This window comes from Pseudorca crassidens, chromosome 2 (assembly GCF_039906515.1).
Source record: "Pseudorca crassidens isolate mPseCra1 chromosome 2, mPseCra1.hap1, whole genome shotgun sequence".
In the NCBI taxonomy this organism is placed as follows: Eukaryota; Metazoa; Chordata; class Mammalia; order Artiodactyla; family Delphinidae; genus Pseudorca; species Pseudorca crassidens.
In genome coordinates this window covers 67,334,284-67,347,749 of record NC_090297.1, presented here as the reverse complement: position 1 = coordinate 67,347,749, position 13,466 = coordinate 67,334,284, and the positions used below count along the sequence as shown (strand labels likewise).

The window sequence follows — 13,466 nt, the reverse complement described above, 5'->3', positions numbered from 1 at the left end:
GGAGATAATCTAGATGTGCATTTGTGCCATAGTATGTGTCTTGAATTAGGGGCCCACTAATTATTCAGTAAATTTGAGAGGCAAATATTAATCAGCATTGTCTGAAAAGATTAAAACTGAAAAACTATGAAAAAGAATCCTCTTTTTCACCTTAAACAACACAAAAATTTAGCCTGTTCAGTATGAAAAATTTAGTTATTAGTTACTAGTTTTTAATGAGTCACAGAAGTGGTCTACCAGGTGTTGAGGGAACAGCCCTGGGGACTTCATTTTATTTAGATGATTATTGTTTGGATTTGGATTTTTCTAGTTATGTTATTTACTTGGCAAGCATTCCTTTCTCTGCTTTCAGAACACTGAATATCATAATAGACGTAGGATCTACATATTGATTTGTTAAACCTTCTAGAGTTTTTAGAACCCTATTGTACCCTCTGTGTTATAGTGAGCCCACTTAGGTGTTTATTGATTCTGCACTGCTGTCATGAAACAATTTGCTGGTGCAAAAAGATACAGTACTTACAGTGTTTACTTATCATTGATTCAACTAAAACAGATGGTGTTTTAACCTTAATCGCATTTTATTCATGTTCTTGGGTGGGCAAAAAGATGCAGTTATGCACATTTACTAGATATGTATGTGGTTGGTTATTTGCTGGTTTTCCATTTCTGTGTTTAGTTTAGAACTGAATTTCTTTTCACTTTATCTCAGAAACAGAGATGTGATATTGACTATCTTAAGAATTTTTTCAAAAATGTACAAATGTGTATTAAATCCCAGATACTTTGGTAATCATGAAAGACTTATGTTCCTTGGAAAGAAAATTTTCTGCTGGATTTAATTTAGAAGTTTGAGTTTTCACTTTTTCTGTGTCAACTCATGTATGCTTAAATTGTCTATTTTCTTTAGGTTTACCAGAGTAGTTAAGTTGTTGACATGTGATCTCTTTGTTTTACTGGACATCTAAAAACTCCTAATTGAAATTAAGGAAACTTGGATTATATATTGGTATATAGAATGCAGGGAACCTTTATGGCTTATTAGCTTTCTTTGATATTACTACCATCATTATTTTAAAAGACACTCTGTTCTAATTTTTCTAAAGTTGAACCTTAGACTAATATGTGCTATTATGATGATGGTGCTAATATAATACGTCACAAGCAAAATAAAAATTAAGAATTCTGTGTCACAAATGGGATTTTGCCTGCCAATTTCATAATTTATGACCTGATTTTTTTCTCAACGTTTTATTTTGAAAAATGTTAAGTAGACGAAAAAGTGGAAAGTACTGTATAGTTAGCACACACATCCACCCCCAGATTCTACCATTAACATTTTATTATATTTGCTTGATTGAATGTTTATGCAATTCTTCCATCCACCATTCTATCTTATTTCAAGATGGAATGCATTTGATGCATTCCAGAGTTGCAGACATGCACACTTAACACCAAAACACTTCAGAAGGCATATCGTTAACTAAAATTTTTTTTTAAACTTTTTCAGGTGAAATTTACATACAATGAAATTCAGAAATCCCAATTTTACCATTATATGAGTTCTGACAAATACACCCACCCATGAAACCCAAATCCCTATCAAAAGATTGACCATGGGCTTCCCTGGTGGCGCAGCGGTTGAGAGTCCGCCTGCTGATGCAGGGAACACGGGTTCGTGCCCCAGTCCGGGAAGATCCCACATGCCGTGGAGCGGCTAGGCCCATGAGCCATGGCCACTGAGCCTGCGCGTCCGGAGCCTGTGCTCCGCAACGGGAGAGGCCACAACAGTGAGAGGCCCGCGTACCGCAAAAAAAAAAAAAAAAAAAAAAAGATTGATCATAATGACCTGGTTTTAGTAATTATGACAACTATTAACTTCTCTAAAGGTGGTTGGCAAAGTAATTGAATTCCAAGTAAACTAAAGATGTAGTTTTGATTCTCAAAATGTGATTTTTTTTGTACACGTGCTGAGTTATATAGTGTGAAAATAATTAATAGTTTTATGGATAAGTCAGGAACACATGGGTCCATTAAAAATGAATTCTGTGTATCAAGTCATATCTATTATATTTCAGTCAAACACATTTCATGTGCTGTTCTTAGAGATAAAAATCTTTCTTTGCTATTTCTGTTTAAAGTGTGTTAGTGATAAAGTACAGTATGTTTATATAGTTCAGCTCTAGACCTCTAAAAATAGTGCTTATGTTTTGTTAAGTTCATTTTCCTTTACTTGGCTATCATTTCTGCCATTTAGTGTTTATACTGTATTAACTTCATTGGCTGTTGGATTCAAAAAGTGAGTAGAAATGCTCAGTTGATGATTATTTAGATTTGGAGTCATCTGAAAATTTGGTTGTAGTTGATAATTTCTTGAATTAAACTTAGTTTGTCACTTTCATTTTTTTCCCCCACCAGGCTGATATAGGGCTTCCATATCCACAGAGAGTTGTTCAATTGCCCGAGATTGTATGGGACCAATATACCAATAGCCTTGGGAACTTTGAAAGAGAATTTAAAAATCGCAAAAGACATACTAGGAGAGTTAAGCTAGTTTTTGATAAAGGTAAGAAATTACATGATACGAATTTAATTAGAGAACTACCTGACAAAGTCTTGCTTTAATAATCCTATACGTGGTTTTCTTTTTAGTAGGTTTACCTGCTAGACCAAAAAGTCCTTTAGATCCTAGGAAGGATGGAGAGTCCCTTTCATACTCTATGTTGCCTTTGAGTGATGGTCCAGAAGGCTCAAACAGTCGTCCTCAGGTAAGCAGGATAAAGTGTTAGAGCAGGAAAATTTGAATTGTAGACAAAACATTTTAACATTTTGCTGGTTTGTATTCTTAAAATTCAAGCAGTCTTTCACTTGAAGGTATAATGAGAACATGAACTTTGAAGTTAAGAAAAAGCTGGGTTGAAATCATAACTCCACCACTTACTAGCTGTGGAACTTCAGATGTCATCTATATTAAAGTCTCCAAGCTGCAGTTTCCTCTTATATAAAATGTGATTAATATCACCCTATTTTGTAGAGCTGTTGTGAGGAATATAATGAGTAGTACATGTAACATGCCCAGTTCAGTGCCTGACACATAATACAGTATTTATTCTAAAAATAAGAGCTCTTTGTGTGTAGTGGAATGTAACTAGGATTTGCTGGTTGTAACCTGGCCTTGCTGCTGTTAGTTAGATGAACTTCAATAAACATGTGGGTTCAGAATGAAAAAGTAACATTTCTTTAAAATAAACAATAGCCATAAAGATAGTGGTATGTTGAGCTGTGTAACTAGTTAAAAATATTATGTACATTTTAGTAAAATTGATATTAGGCTCCATTTTATGAGCAAGACATACGTTTAGGATATTACTTTATTATTACTTAAATAAAAGGACTAGCACATTAAAAATATTATAATGGAAAAAATTCCACATATAATTTCCTCATTGTTAGCAAAGAATATATATGATACATTATTATTTCTAAAACTGCCCTAAACAATCAGTACATATGATCTCTTCAAGATGTTTCCCCACATCCTTAGGCTAGAAATAAAACTGTTCATATTTCAAAAGTAAAGAATAAATAGATAACAATAGATAGCACCTGGTGTGTATTCATGCTTTGTTTCCTTGATTTTTCTTTGTGAGGGTGGATGTGATGCTTTATTTAAAAGATTGGGATGGAAATACTCTTCTGAGGTACAAGACACTAATTGGAAAATGGATTTGTTAAAAATATTTGAATTCTTTGGTTTTCAGATGATTTGCAATCTACCAAAGAAAGGTAATTCAAATAAAATATAAGCAATGTAACAATGATTATTAAAAAAAAAAAGAAACATTTCTTTTTCTTTAAAATGAAGTTGCTGTCACCTATATCTCAAGATTGCTAGGAATATAAAACCAAATGAAATAAAAGATCATGAAAACATTTCGTAAGCAATAAATTATGTACACATTAAAAAAATAAATTTACTCACATATTTTGAAATTAATTAAAAATTTCACAATTTGTGTGTTATTTGGCTATATCAAAGGGTAGTCTTTGTTTTTTCTCTCTGACAAAAACCTTGTTTTATATGCAGATGATAAGAGGACGCCTGTGTGATGATACCAAACCTGAAACATTTAACCAGTTGTGGACTGTTGAAGAACAGGTAATAGGTATTTCTAAATTGTGTAGGTTTAAAAAAAAAAAAAAAAAAAAAAAAGCAGTTAAAATTAGAGCCAGTATTATGAGTAAAGTGTATATTGTTGTATGTAATCCCTCTTAACCATGAATTTAAAATATTTAAACTTGTTTCTGTATACCTTTTTGCATACTTCAAGAATTTTGCATTCTGAGAATATATGAATTCCATTTTGGGGATAATTTTTAAATAAGGAACCTGGGTTTTGGGGAGGGGATTGAAAAAGATATTGAAACAGATGGAGTAAAGTTTTTGTAATGCAGTTTTGTGAGACAGAAAAACCTGGAGCCAAGTAAAGCTGTGCTTCAAAGTGAATTCTTGTTTTTGTTTGGAGGGGAGCTGGCAAAGCCAAGGTCAGAGTGTTCTCTTACATTTTGGCATATAGCTAGGATTGTTTGTGGGTAAGGTTTGAGACACATCTCTATCTCATGTGAGGATTAGCCCCACAGCTATAATGAGTTTATCAGTTTATAAAAAGCTTCAGGAAACTTTTATTTCCAACATTTGGACTGTTTTGCATCCTTAGGACTATGGGAGAATTTAGGAGATAGGTCAGAATATTAAAATTAATATTTGAATGAAGGACCACACAAAGGAGGAAAAGATCTCTTTTAGTATTCTGTCTAAATCCAAATGAATTTACATAGTTTTGTCAGATCCATAGTGGCAAGCCTAAACATAGTCTAGCAAGATAAAGTGGTCAGTGGAAATCACTAAAATGTGTAACATATTAATTAATTATTTTCTTTGTTGGGGGTGCTTTCCTTTTTTTACTGAAGTGCATAGAAAATCTTTATAAGGTCTTTCATAGGTTTATTTTCTCATCTTATTTTTCTTGTGAAGTCTTAAATTCCTTACTAGAAATTTTTCCTATCATGAGGATTTCTAGTTGACCTAACCCCCAGAGTTGGGGAGGGAGTATTATAGTTTAAGATGAAAGGTGAATGTATTTATTTAGAAACTCAGTATTAAACTTTCTTAAATTTGGTCTTTGGTTGACTTAGAAAAAGCTTGAACAACTACTCTTGAAATACCCTCCTGAAGAAGTAGAATCTCGACGCTGGCAGAAGATAGCAGATGAACTGGGCAATAGGACAGCAAAGCAGGTAATTGAGGAGATAGCCCCATATTGTTGGCATGTTTTTGATGGTTTTTTAAATGAAGGATAGTGAAGCTAAAATCAGTAGACCTGCCCCTTCATATTTAGCTACACAGTGCTATAGTATGTGGAGTTTTAAAAAACAACACTGTGTATTTTTCTGTTGATTTTAGAAACAACTCTGAGATAATTCTGCTTTGGATCATTACTTAAAAATAAAAAAGTAATGGACTTGGTGTCTCTTGAATGTTTAATGAGTGCACCAGTTTGTGCTTTTTGGTTAGACTGTGCTAATAGATTTGTGATAGTGCCTTAGTCAGTATTCCCTGATTGTCTTTCTAAAAAAATATCTGTCAATTTTCTCCTTCACATTCCCATTGATATTAATAGATGTGTTTTTATGCTACAAGCACTTGTGTTCACAAGTTGAAACTGTGTTTAGCTTTGGAATCAAACAGATTTAATTTATTTTAACAATTTTTTTGTCTCTATTTTAAAACATAAGTGTCTTTGGTGGCAATTTAAAATTATTTCTAGATTTATGGTAGATTTTAAGTTGTTACTATTCATTAAGATACACATGTATGTTTTAAAAACTATTTTAAAAAACTATTCTGGTACTGCATGTCTTGTCATTTATTACGTTAAAAGGCTTGTCATGTTTCCTTAGGTTGCCAGCCGAGTGCAGAAGTATTTCATAAAACTAACTAAAGCTGGCATTCCAGTCCCAGGCAGAACACCAAACTTATATATATACTCCAAAAAGGTAAAAAGAAAATAGGTAAAAGTAAACCTTAGATCTCAGATTAAATTCATCAGAGTCAGAGTTCCTGTGTAAAAGTTTATATATTTATCAGAACAGGATTATTTTATTTTTAAAATTTGACTCACTCTAAACATTTTCTTATATATGGTAGGATTCCATTATTGCTACTCAGTGAGTTTCAATGATGATTATTCATTATTTTCTTAGGAGTAGGTTAGTTTATGTGAATGAGTGCTATTTGAAAGATATTAGATTGTATGTATGTCAAAAAGGCCTTTGTGATGTTAAAGTTTTTAGGGTGTTTGATTCTTTAATAAATATAATCAATTTCTGTTTTATACATATATTATATAAATCCAAGGTTAGAAATATTTATTAAGATATTTAATCCTCACTGTAATTCTAGAAGTGTAGGTAGTATCACCTTCACTTTACTCATGATAATATTAATAGATAGCTTTTGTTCTTACTGTTGAATGCTCTGGGCTAGGTACTGTTCTACAACCTTTTTATAGATGAGAAAACTAAGTACATTGAGTAAATTGTCTAGTCATATAGCTGGTAAGTCTGGGAATCATTGATCTTCTGATTCTGCACCTAAGCCTTTTCCACTGTTCTCTGCTGCTCTGTACAGTGAAAAAGCTACTGTCCCTCTCCTACATAGAACACTGCGTAGAATTACAGCCAATTTTTTGCTTTAATTGCAAAAAAATAAAGCACATCATTGGCCTTCTTTCATTTACTTGGTAAATCATCTGGGTACTTCCACTCCCCCGCAACTGCCACCATTCACCTAAAGAGAAGCTAGGAGCCGATCTAATGCTGTTACCCTTCCTTAGTGAAGCTAACTGTTTTACATTAAGAATATTGTCTATATAGCTCCATGTTTTAAAAATTTTGTTCTTATTCTTTTTACCAAGCTATGGAAGCTTGTTTTAATTTGTCAGCTGTTTTAAATATTTTGGATTTTTTTCTCCCCAAATATAGTATTATCTATTTAGATATGTAGAGTTCATCCTGTAACTTCAGAATGTTGGAACTTTGATAACCACCATTAACTTAACAGCTTTAATTTTCGTGATTTCTAGGTTATCTTCAGATGTGTTGTGCACCTTATGTTTTCACCACTAAGACTAGACGATGATAACAAAAGGAATACTAAAGAAACCTAAATGTGTTCCGTTCTTTGGGTGCACTGAATTTTAAGTTAACAGACATTTTGACTGCAGAGATCTAGCCCAGTCATAGACGTGGTTAGAGGTTTTTTTGTTTTGTTTTGTTTTAAATAAATTTAATTAATTAATTAATTAATTTATTTAGTTTTGGCTGTGTTGGGTCTTTGCTGCTGCGCACAGGCTTTCTCTAGTTGCGGTGAGCGGGGGGCTACTCTTTGTTGTGGTGCGCGGGCTTCTCATTGCTGTGTCTTCTCTTCTTGCGGAGCACAGGCTCTAGGAGTGTGGGCTTCCGCAGTTGTGGTATGCGGGTTCAGTAGTTGTGGCTCATGGGCTCTAGAGAGCAGGCTCAGTAATTGTGGCGCACGGGCTTAGTTGCTCCGCGGCATGTGGGATCTTCCCGGACCAGGGCTTGAACCTGTGTCCCCTGCATTGGCAGGCGGATTCTTAACCACTGTGCCACCAGGGAAGTCCTGACATGGTTAGAGTTTGAATTTTGAAATGAAATGATGGTTCTCTATGTGACTGAGGTTATTCTTTGTGGCGGTGCTGTTAGTGAAGAGAGGAAGTCTGCATAGGGGTTCAAAAGGAGGCCTTTGGCTCCACAGAGGCCTATTTTATAATCTTGATTCTACCACTGCCTAGCTGCAGTACCTTGAACAAGAAAGTTAACCTCCTCATGCCTCCGTTTTTTCACCTTTAAATTAGAAGTGATAATAACTACTTTACAGGAATGTTTTGAGGGCTAAGTGACATTGACAAAGAGTAAGCAGTCAATCAGTGTTAGATACTATTTTCAGACATTCATCATGTTGGGGAAATTTTCTTTTTACTTGATAGTTTTATATCTGGCTTTGGCTAACTTCATCCTCCTTGATCATCTGTAAGACGACCTTAAGAGGAGCTCAGCATGTGAATGCCAAGAGTGTAATAAATGTTGGGGATACAAATATAAGCTACATAATGAGCATATGGTCCATTATATTCCACGTAGGTATTCTGCCTACATTTCTGTTTGTTGATTTGGTTTGTTTTTATTTAAGGCTTGTTGTCTTTTGAAAAATCCAGATAAAATAGAAAAAGCAACCACGTAAGAGTATGCTGAAGGGTAGAGGTGCAGTCCTTCTGATTAGGCAGATTTGCAGGAAGTAGCATTTATATTTTTGATTCTTTTAATGATTGTCCACTATCCCAATTAAAAATTTGTTTTCTCACTTAGTCTTCAACAAGCAGACGACAGCACCCCCTTAATAAGCATCTCTTTAAACCTTCCACTTTCATGACTTCCCATGAACCACCAGTGTATATGGATGAAGATGATGACCGATCCTGTTTTCGTAGCCACATGAACACTGCTATGGAGGAGGCATCAGTAAGTTATCTATTTATACTATATTTATATCTGTCTATCTATCTATCTATCTTTATCTATGTATTATACAGATCAGGATACAGAATGGGAGCACCAGGATTTCCTAATTATTCCTATTCTTCAGAGAATATTGCTTTCTTTTCTTTTAATTAACTAGTCAAACTTGTTTTACAATGGGCTTTAAAAATGTTTTTATGAAGAAACTTTCAAGCATATACAAAAATAAACCCATGTGCACCCATTATTCAACTTCAACAATTATCAGTTTGTGGCAATCTTATTTTCATCTGTACTTCCTACCCACCCAACTTTCTGTCTGGGATTATTTTGGAACAAGTTCCAGACATTACAAAATATCATTATCATGTTTATTAAAAGATACTTCTTTATATAATCCAGATATACAGTCAATTCACATTTCCCCAGTCATAAATTGCAGTAGTGCCTCCCCCCCGCCGCCCTTTTCTCTCTCTTCTGTTTTCCCCTCTCACATTTGTTTTGTTGAAAAACTGGGTTATTTGTCTTGTAGAATTTACCTCAGTGTGGATTTTGTTGTTTGTATCTCCTTGGTGTCATTTAATCTGTTCCTCTGTTCCCTGAATCTCCTATAAATTGAAAGGTCTAGATAACTGATCAGATTCAGGTTTATTTGTTTTTTTGTTTGTTAGGGTGGGCAGGACTACTTCATGTATACTTTTATCAGTTTGACATAGCATACATTGTTGCTTAGATCCATTAACTCATTAGATGTTACAAAATAGTAAAATTCTTTCTTCATTTATTTGATAGAATGTTCACAAAGTAACCCCCCCATCAACTATTTGATTATCCTAAGTTACATACAGAAAACGCAGCTAACTGCTTGATTCTTCCCTTTATTTTCTTGTTTTTAAAATAATGAGTTTGTTCTCTGATATCCTCCAGATTGACTCATGAGGTTTGAAAATTTTTGTATTCTTATGAATTGTTGGACTTAAAATATATTTAATGTGTTTCAGTGCATTGATATTATTGTCTTTATTAGTGTACAAATTGGCCCATTGGTTGGTTGTAACCTATTTAAGCTGGATTTTGAGTTCTTTTGACAAGACTCTAGTAATCTTTTATAGCTTTCTTACTGTCCAGTAGGACAAGGAAATTGCAGGCTCATCTTGTATATTTCCTGCTTCAGACCTGGAGTCAGTTCTGCTTTCTTTTATTGAGAAATGGTATTTGGAGGCTCTGTCATGTTACAGGATGTTACTTGCTACTGGATTGATCATTGTATCTAAGCCTATATAGTGGACAGACCTGAGAAATATGTTATATATTTGTTAAAATTAAAAGACATCATAAATTCATCATTTTATTTCAAATTCAACTTAAGGACTGTGGGAATTTTACTTAACCCATATTGATCTTTAATATGTATCATTTTTCTCCCATGCTGAAAATTCCAGTTATCAGTGACATCAACATAATGCTTACTTTCTTTGTCTCACACTGCCCACAGTGGTCTCAGAATTTGATAATACTAACACTACCATCAACAATATGATCCTGAAAACAGGTTTTTTGGGTAGCACTGTTTTTGCAGAGCACAGGCTCCAGATGCTCAGGCTCAGCGGCCATGGCTCACGGTCCCAGCCGCTCCGCGGCATGTGGGATCTTCGCAGACCAGGGCACGAACCCATGTCCCCTGCATCGGCAGGTGGACTCTCAACCATTGCGCCACCAGGGAAGCCCCGGGTAGCACTGTTTTGCCTTAGGATATACCCAACTACAGAAATAGAGTAAAATTATACTTTTTAAATCCTCTTGGACTAATTCCTCTCTGTGTTGTCATCAACTGGATGCTATTTTAGGTTAATTCATTTCATTTTACTTTACATTCAGAGATTCCTTTTTATTGCTGTTAATATTTTTTATTTTACTATGCTAAAATTCTTCCTCAATAAGTAACATGATTCTGATTCCTTGCTTAAAGGACATGAAGATTGCCTTATATCTTTCTTAGTACTTTGATTATATATGGTAACTGGAAAAGGAGATTTTAATGAAAAGTCAGCAGATAAAAATAAGTCTCCTTTGTTCTGTTTCTAGATTAATCAAACACCGATTGTATAATTTGGTATGAAACTACTGTAAAATGACTGTATTCTTAAATTTTTTTTTTCTTTTTAAACTTGTCTTTTTGAAAAACAGCTAGATTCTGCTGTGTCTTAAGATATGGCATTTGTGTGTAATTTTGTATTTTGTGACTATTAGAATTACTCATTTGAGAAATGTTTATTTACACTTACTATGTAACAGGCTCTGCTAGAGGTCAGCTCCATAGTTATGAATAAAATATCTATGATCTTGGGGTTCTCATAAATCTTAGTTTTGTGGGAGGAGATAAATGTGTAATCACATCAATAAATTACAGAATTTTAAAAATGCTTCAAAAGTATGTGTCATTGTAATTATTTTAGAGGTACTTAATTCAGATTGAGAGTTTAAGTGGAAGACCCGAGGAAGTGATAGTCAAGTTGGCCGTTGAAGGATGAATAAAACTTAGCTAGGTGAGGAGTGATGATGGGATGCTTAAAAGAAGTACATTTTGAGAAAATTGGCAAAATATAGTATAGGTGGTTGAATTTGATTTAGCTTTTGTTTGGTTGATTTTATTTATTTATTTTTAAATGAGCACCAGTTCACATCATTCTGATTACTTTAAAATAGCTATTTAAATGTATATTTATGAATCCTCTAGTGTAAAATTTATAGATTTCAGTTTCTCTTTTCAGAAAAGCAGTAGCTAGAGAGACAATCTGTATACCATTTAGACCCCCTTGAAATTGGTCGTAGTATTTCTCCTTTAAGTAAATTTAAAATGATTATAACTAGGAAATCTGTTTATGGGTGAGCATTTTTAAAATATTTGTTTGTTTTTTTGTTCATTTTAAAGTAACATTGGTTTATAACATTATATGTTTCATGTGTACAGGATTGTAATTCAACTAATATATATGCACTACAGTGTGCTCACCACCAAAAATTCTAGTTTCTATCCATCACCATACATTTGACCCCCTCTACCCATCTCTCCCTCCCCCTACCACTCTTCCCCTCTGTGGAAAGAACACCAATCTGTTCTCTGTACCTGTGTGTGTTTTTGTTTTAATTTGTTTGTTTATTTATTTTATTTTTTTTAATATTGAACATAAGAGTGAAATCTCGGTATTTGTCTTTCTCCTCTGACTTATTTCACTTTGCATCAATTCCCTCAAAGTCCATCCTTGTTGCCACAGCTGGCAAGATTTTATCTTTTTTTTTTTGATGGCTGAATAGTATGGAATTTTAATTTTTAATTGTACTGAATACCCATAACAGAAAATTTACCATCTCAGCCAATTTTGAGTGTACAGTTCAGTGGTGTTAAAGTACATTTACGTTATTGTGCAGCGAATCTCCAGAACTCTTTATGTCTTGCAAAACTGAAACTCTGCATCCAGTAAACATCATCTCGCTATTCCCTCCTCCTTCTAGCTCCTGGCAACTACCATTCTACTTTCTGTCTCTTTGAGTTTGACTACTCTGGGTACCTCATATAGGTAGAATCATACAGTTTTTGTCCTTTTGTGACTGGCTTATATCACTTAGCATAATGTCATCAAGGTTCATCCATCATGTAATGTGTCACAATTTCCACTTTTACGGCCAAATAATATTCCATTGAGTGTGCATACCACATTTCATTTATCCATTCTTCTGTCAGTGGACACGGGTTGCTTCCACCTTTTGGCTATTGTGACTAATGCTGCTGTGAACACGGGTGTACAAATATCTATTGGAGTCTCTGCTCTCAAATTCTTTTGGGTATATACCCAGAAGTGGAATTGCTGGATCATATGGTAATTCTGTTTCATTTTTTGAGGAACCACAGTACTGTTTTCAGTAATGGCTAGAACATTTTATATTCTCATCAACAGTGTACAAAAGTTTCAATTTCTCTACATCCTTGCCAACACTTATTATTATTATTACTATTTTTTAATTTTGATAGTAGCCATCTTAGTGGGTGTGAGGGGATTTAACTTTTTTTTTAACATCTTTATTGGAGTATAATTGCTTAACAATGTGTTCATTTCTGCTGTATAACAGAGTGAATCAGCTATATGTATACATATATCTAACTTAATCTTGTTGACCAAATTTAATAATACCCTTAGACTTAAAATGCAAATTAAAAAATTTAGCAGAGTTTGTATTCTTTGTATTTGCCTAAAATACCTAAATTTAATACATTTTATTATAAAATTTCTTACTACATTATTTAATTATTTGGGTTACATCATATTTATTGGTATTACGTATTTATTACATTATTTATGTTGTCTTTCTCAGGGGTAACATAGGAAGGCAGTAGCTATAATTTAACATCTTTAGTTGACAAGAATTTGAAATGGATGAAAGATAGTGGGAGATAAGGTAGGTGAAGTGTGAGATTGTAAAGAATCATTATCCAGCTGAGGCCTTTGGGCTTGACACTGTAGATAGCGAGGAAGCCATTTTTAGCAACAGTGAGACAGAGGAGGGAGTGGATACTATAGAGGACTGATTTGAGAGAGATTTTAGGTAGTATTAAATAGTGACAGAATTATGTTTTATTAGATATGACAGTGTAAAATTAAGGATAACACTTAGATTTAGGCCTTGGGCTGCTAGGTGTGTAAGGGGTTAGTTATATGGACAAATCTGCGTTCAAATCACTTGACTCTGCAACTAATTAACTATGTAAGCTTGGGCATATGTTATAATTTCTATAAACATCAGTTTCCTTGATATAATATAAATATAGTAGTTAAGAATACGTAACATGGAGAGCAGGAGGAACGGGAGGT

The 13,466-nt window shown here is 33.9% G+C and overlaps 1 protein-coding gene across 8 annotated transcripts in view; it reads left to right on the top strand.

Annotated features, from left to right (window-relative positions):
* Nucleotides 1-13,466, top strand: part of ZZZ3 (zinc finger ZZ-type containing 3) — a 103,003-nt gene that overhangs the window by 84,217 nt on the left and 5,320 nt on the right. For 7 of the 8 annotated variants that reach the window (XM_067726618.1, XM_067726612.1, XM_067726615.1 and 4 more), the window contains 6 exons: nucleotides 2,419-2,566; nucleotides 2,653-2,768; nucleotides 4,088-4,159; nucleotides 5,197-5,298; nucleotides 5,962-6,057; nucleotides 8,449-8,601. In XM_067726618.1, coding sequence (XP_067582719.1) covers nucleotides 2,419-2,566; nucleotides 2,653-2,768; nucleotides 4,088-4,159; nucleotides 5,197-5,298; nucleotides 5,962-6,057; nucleotides 8,449-8,601 — 687 coding nt within the window. The remainder of the gene's footprint in view (nucleotides 1-2,418; nucleotides 2,567-2,652; nucleotides 2,769-4,087; nucleotides 4,160-5,196; nucleotides 5,299-5,961; nucleotides 6,058-8,448; nucleotides 8,602-13,466) is intronic. The other variant, XM_067726617.1, reaches the window with a different exon arrangement.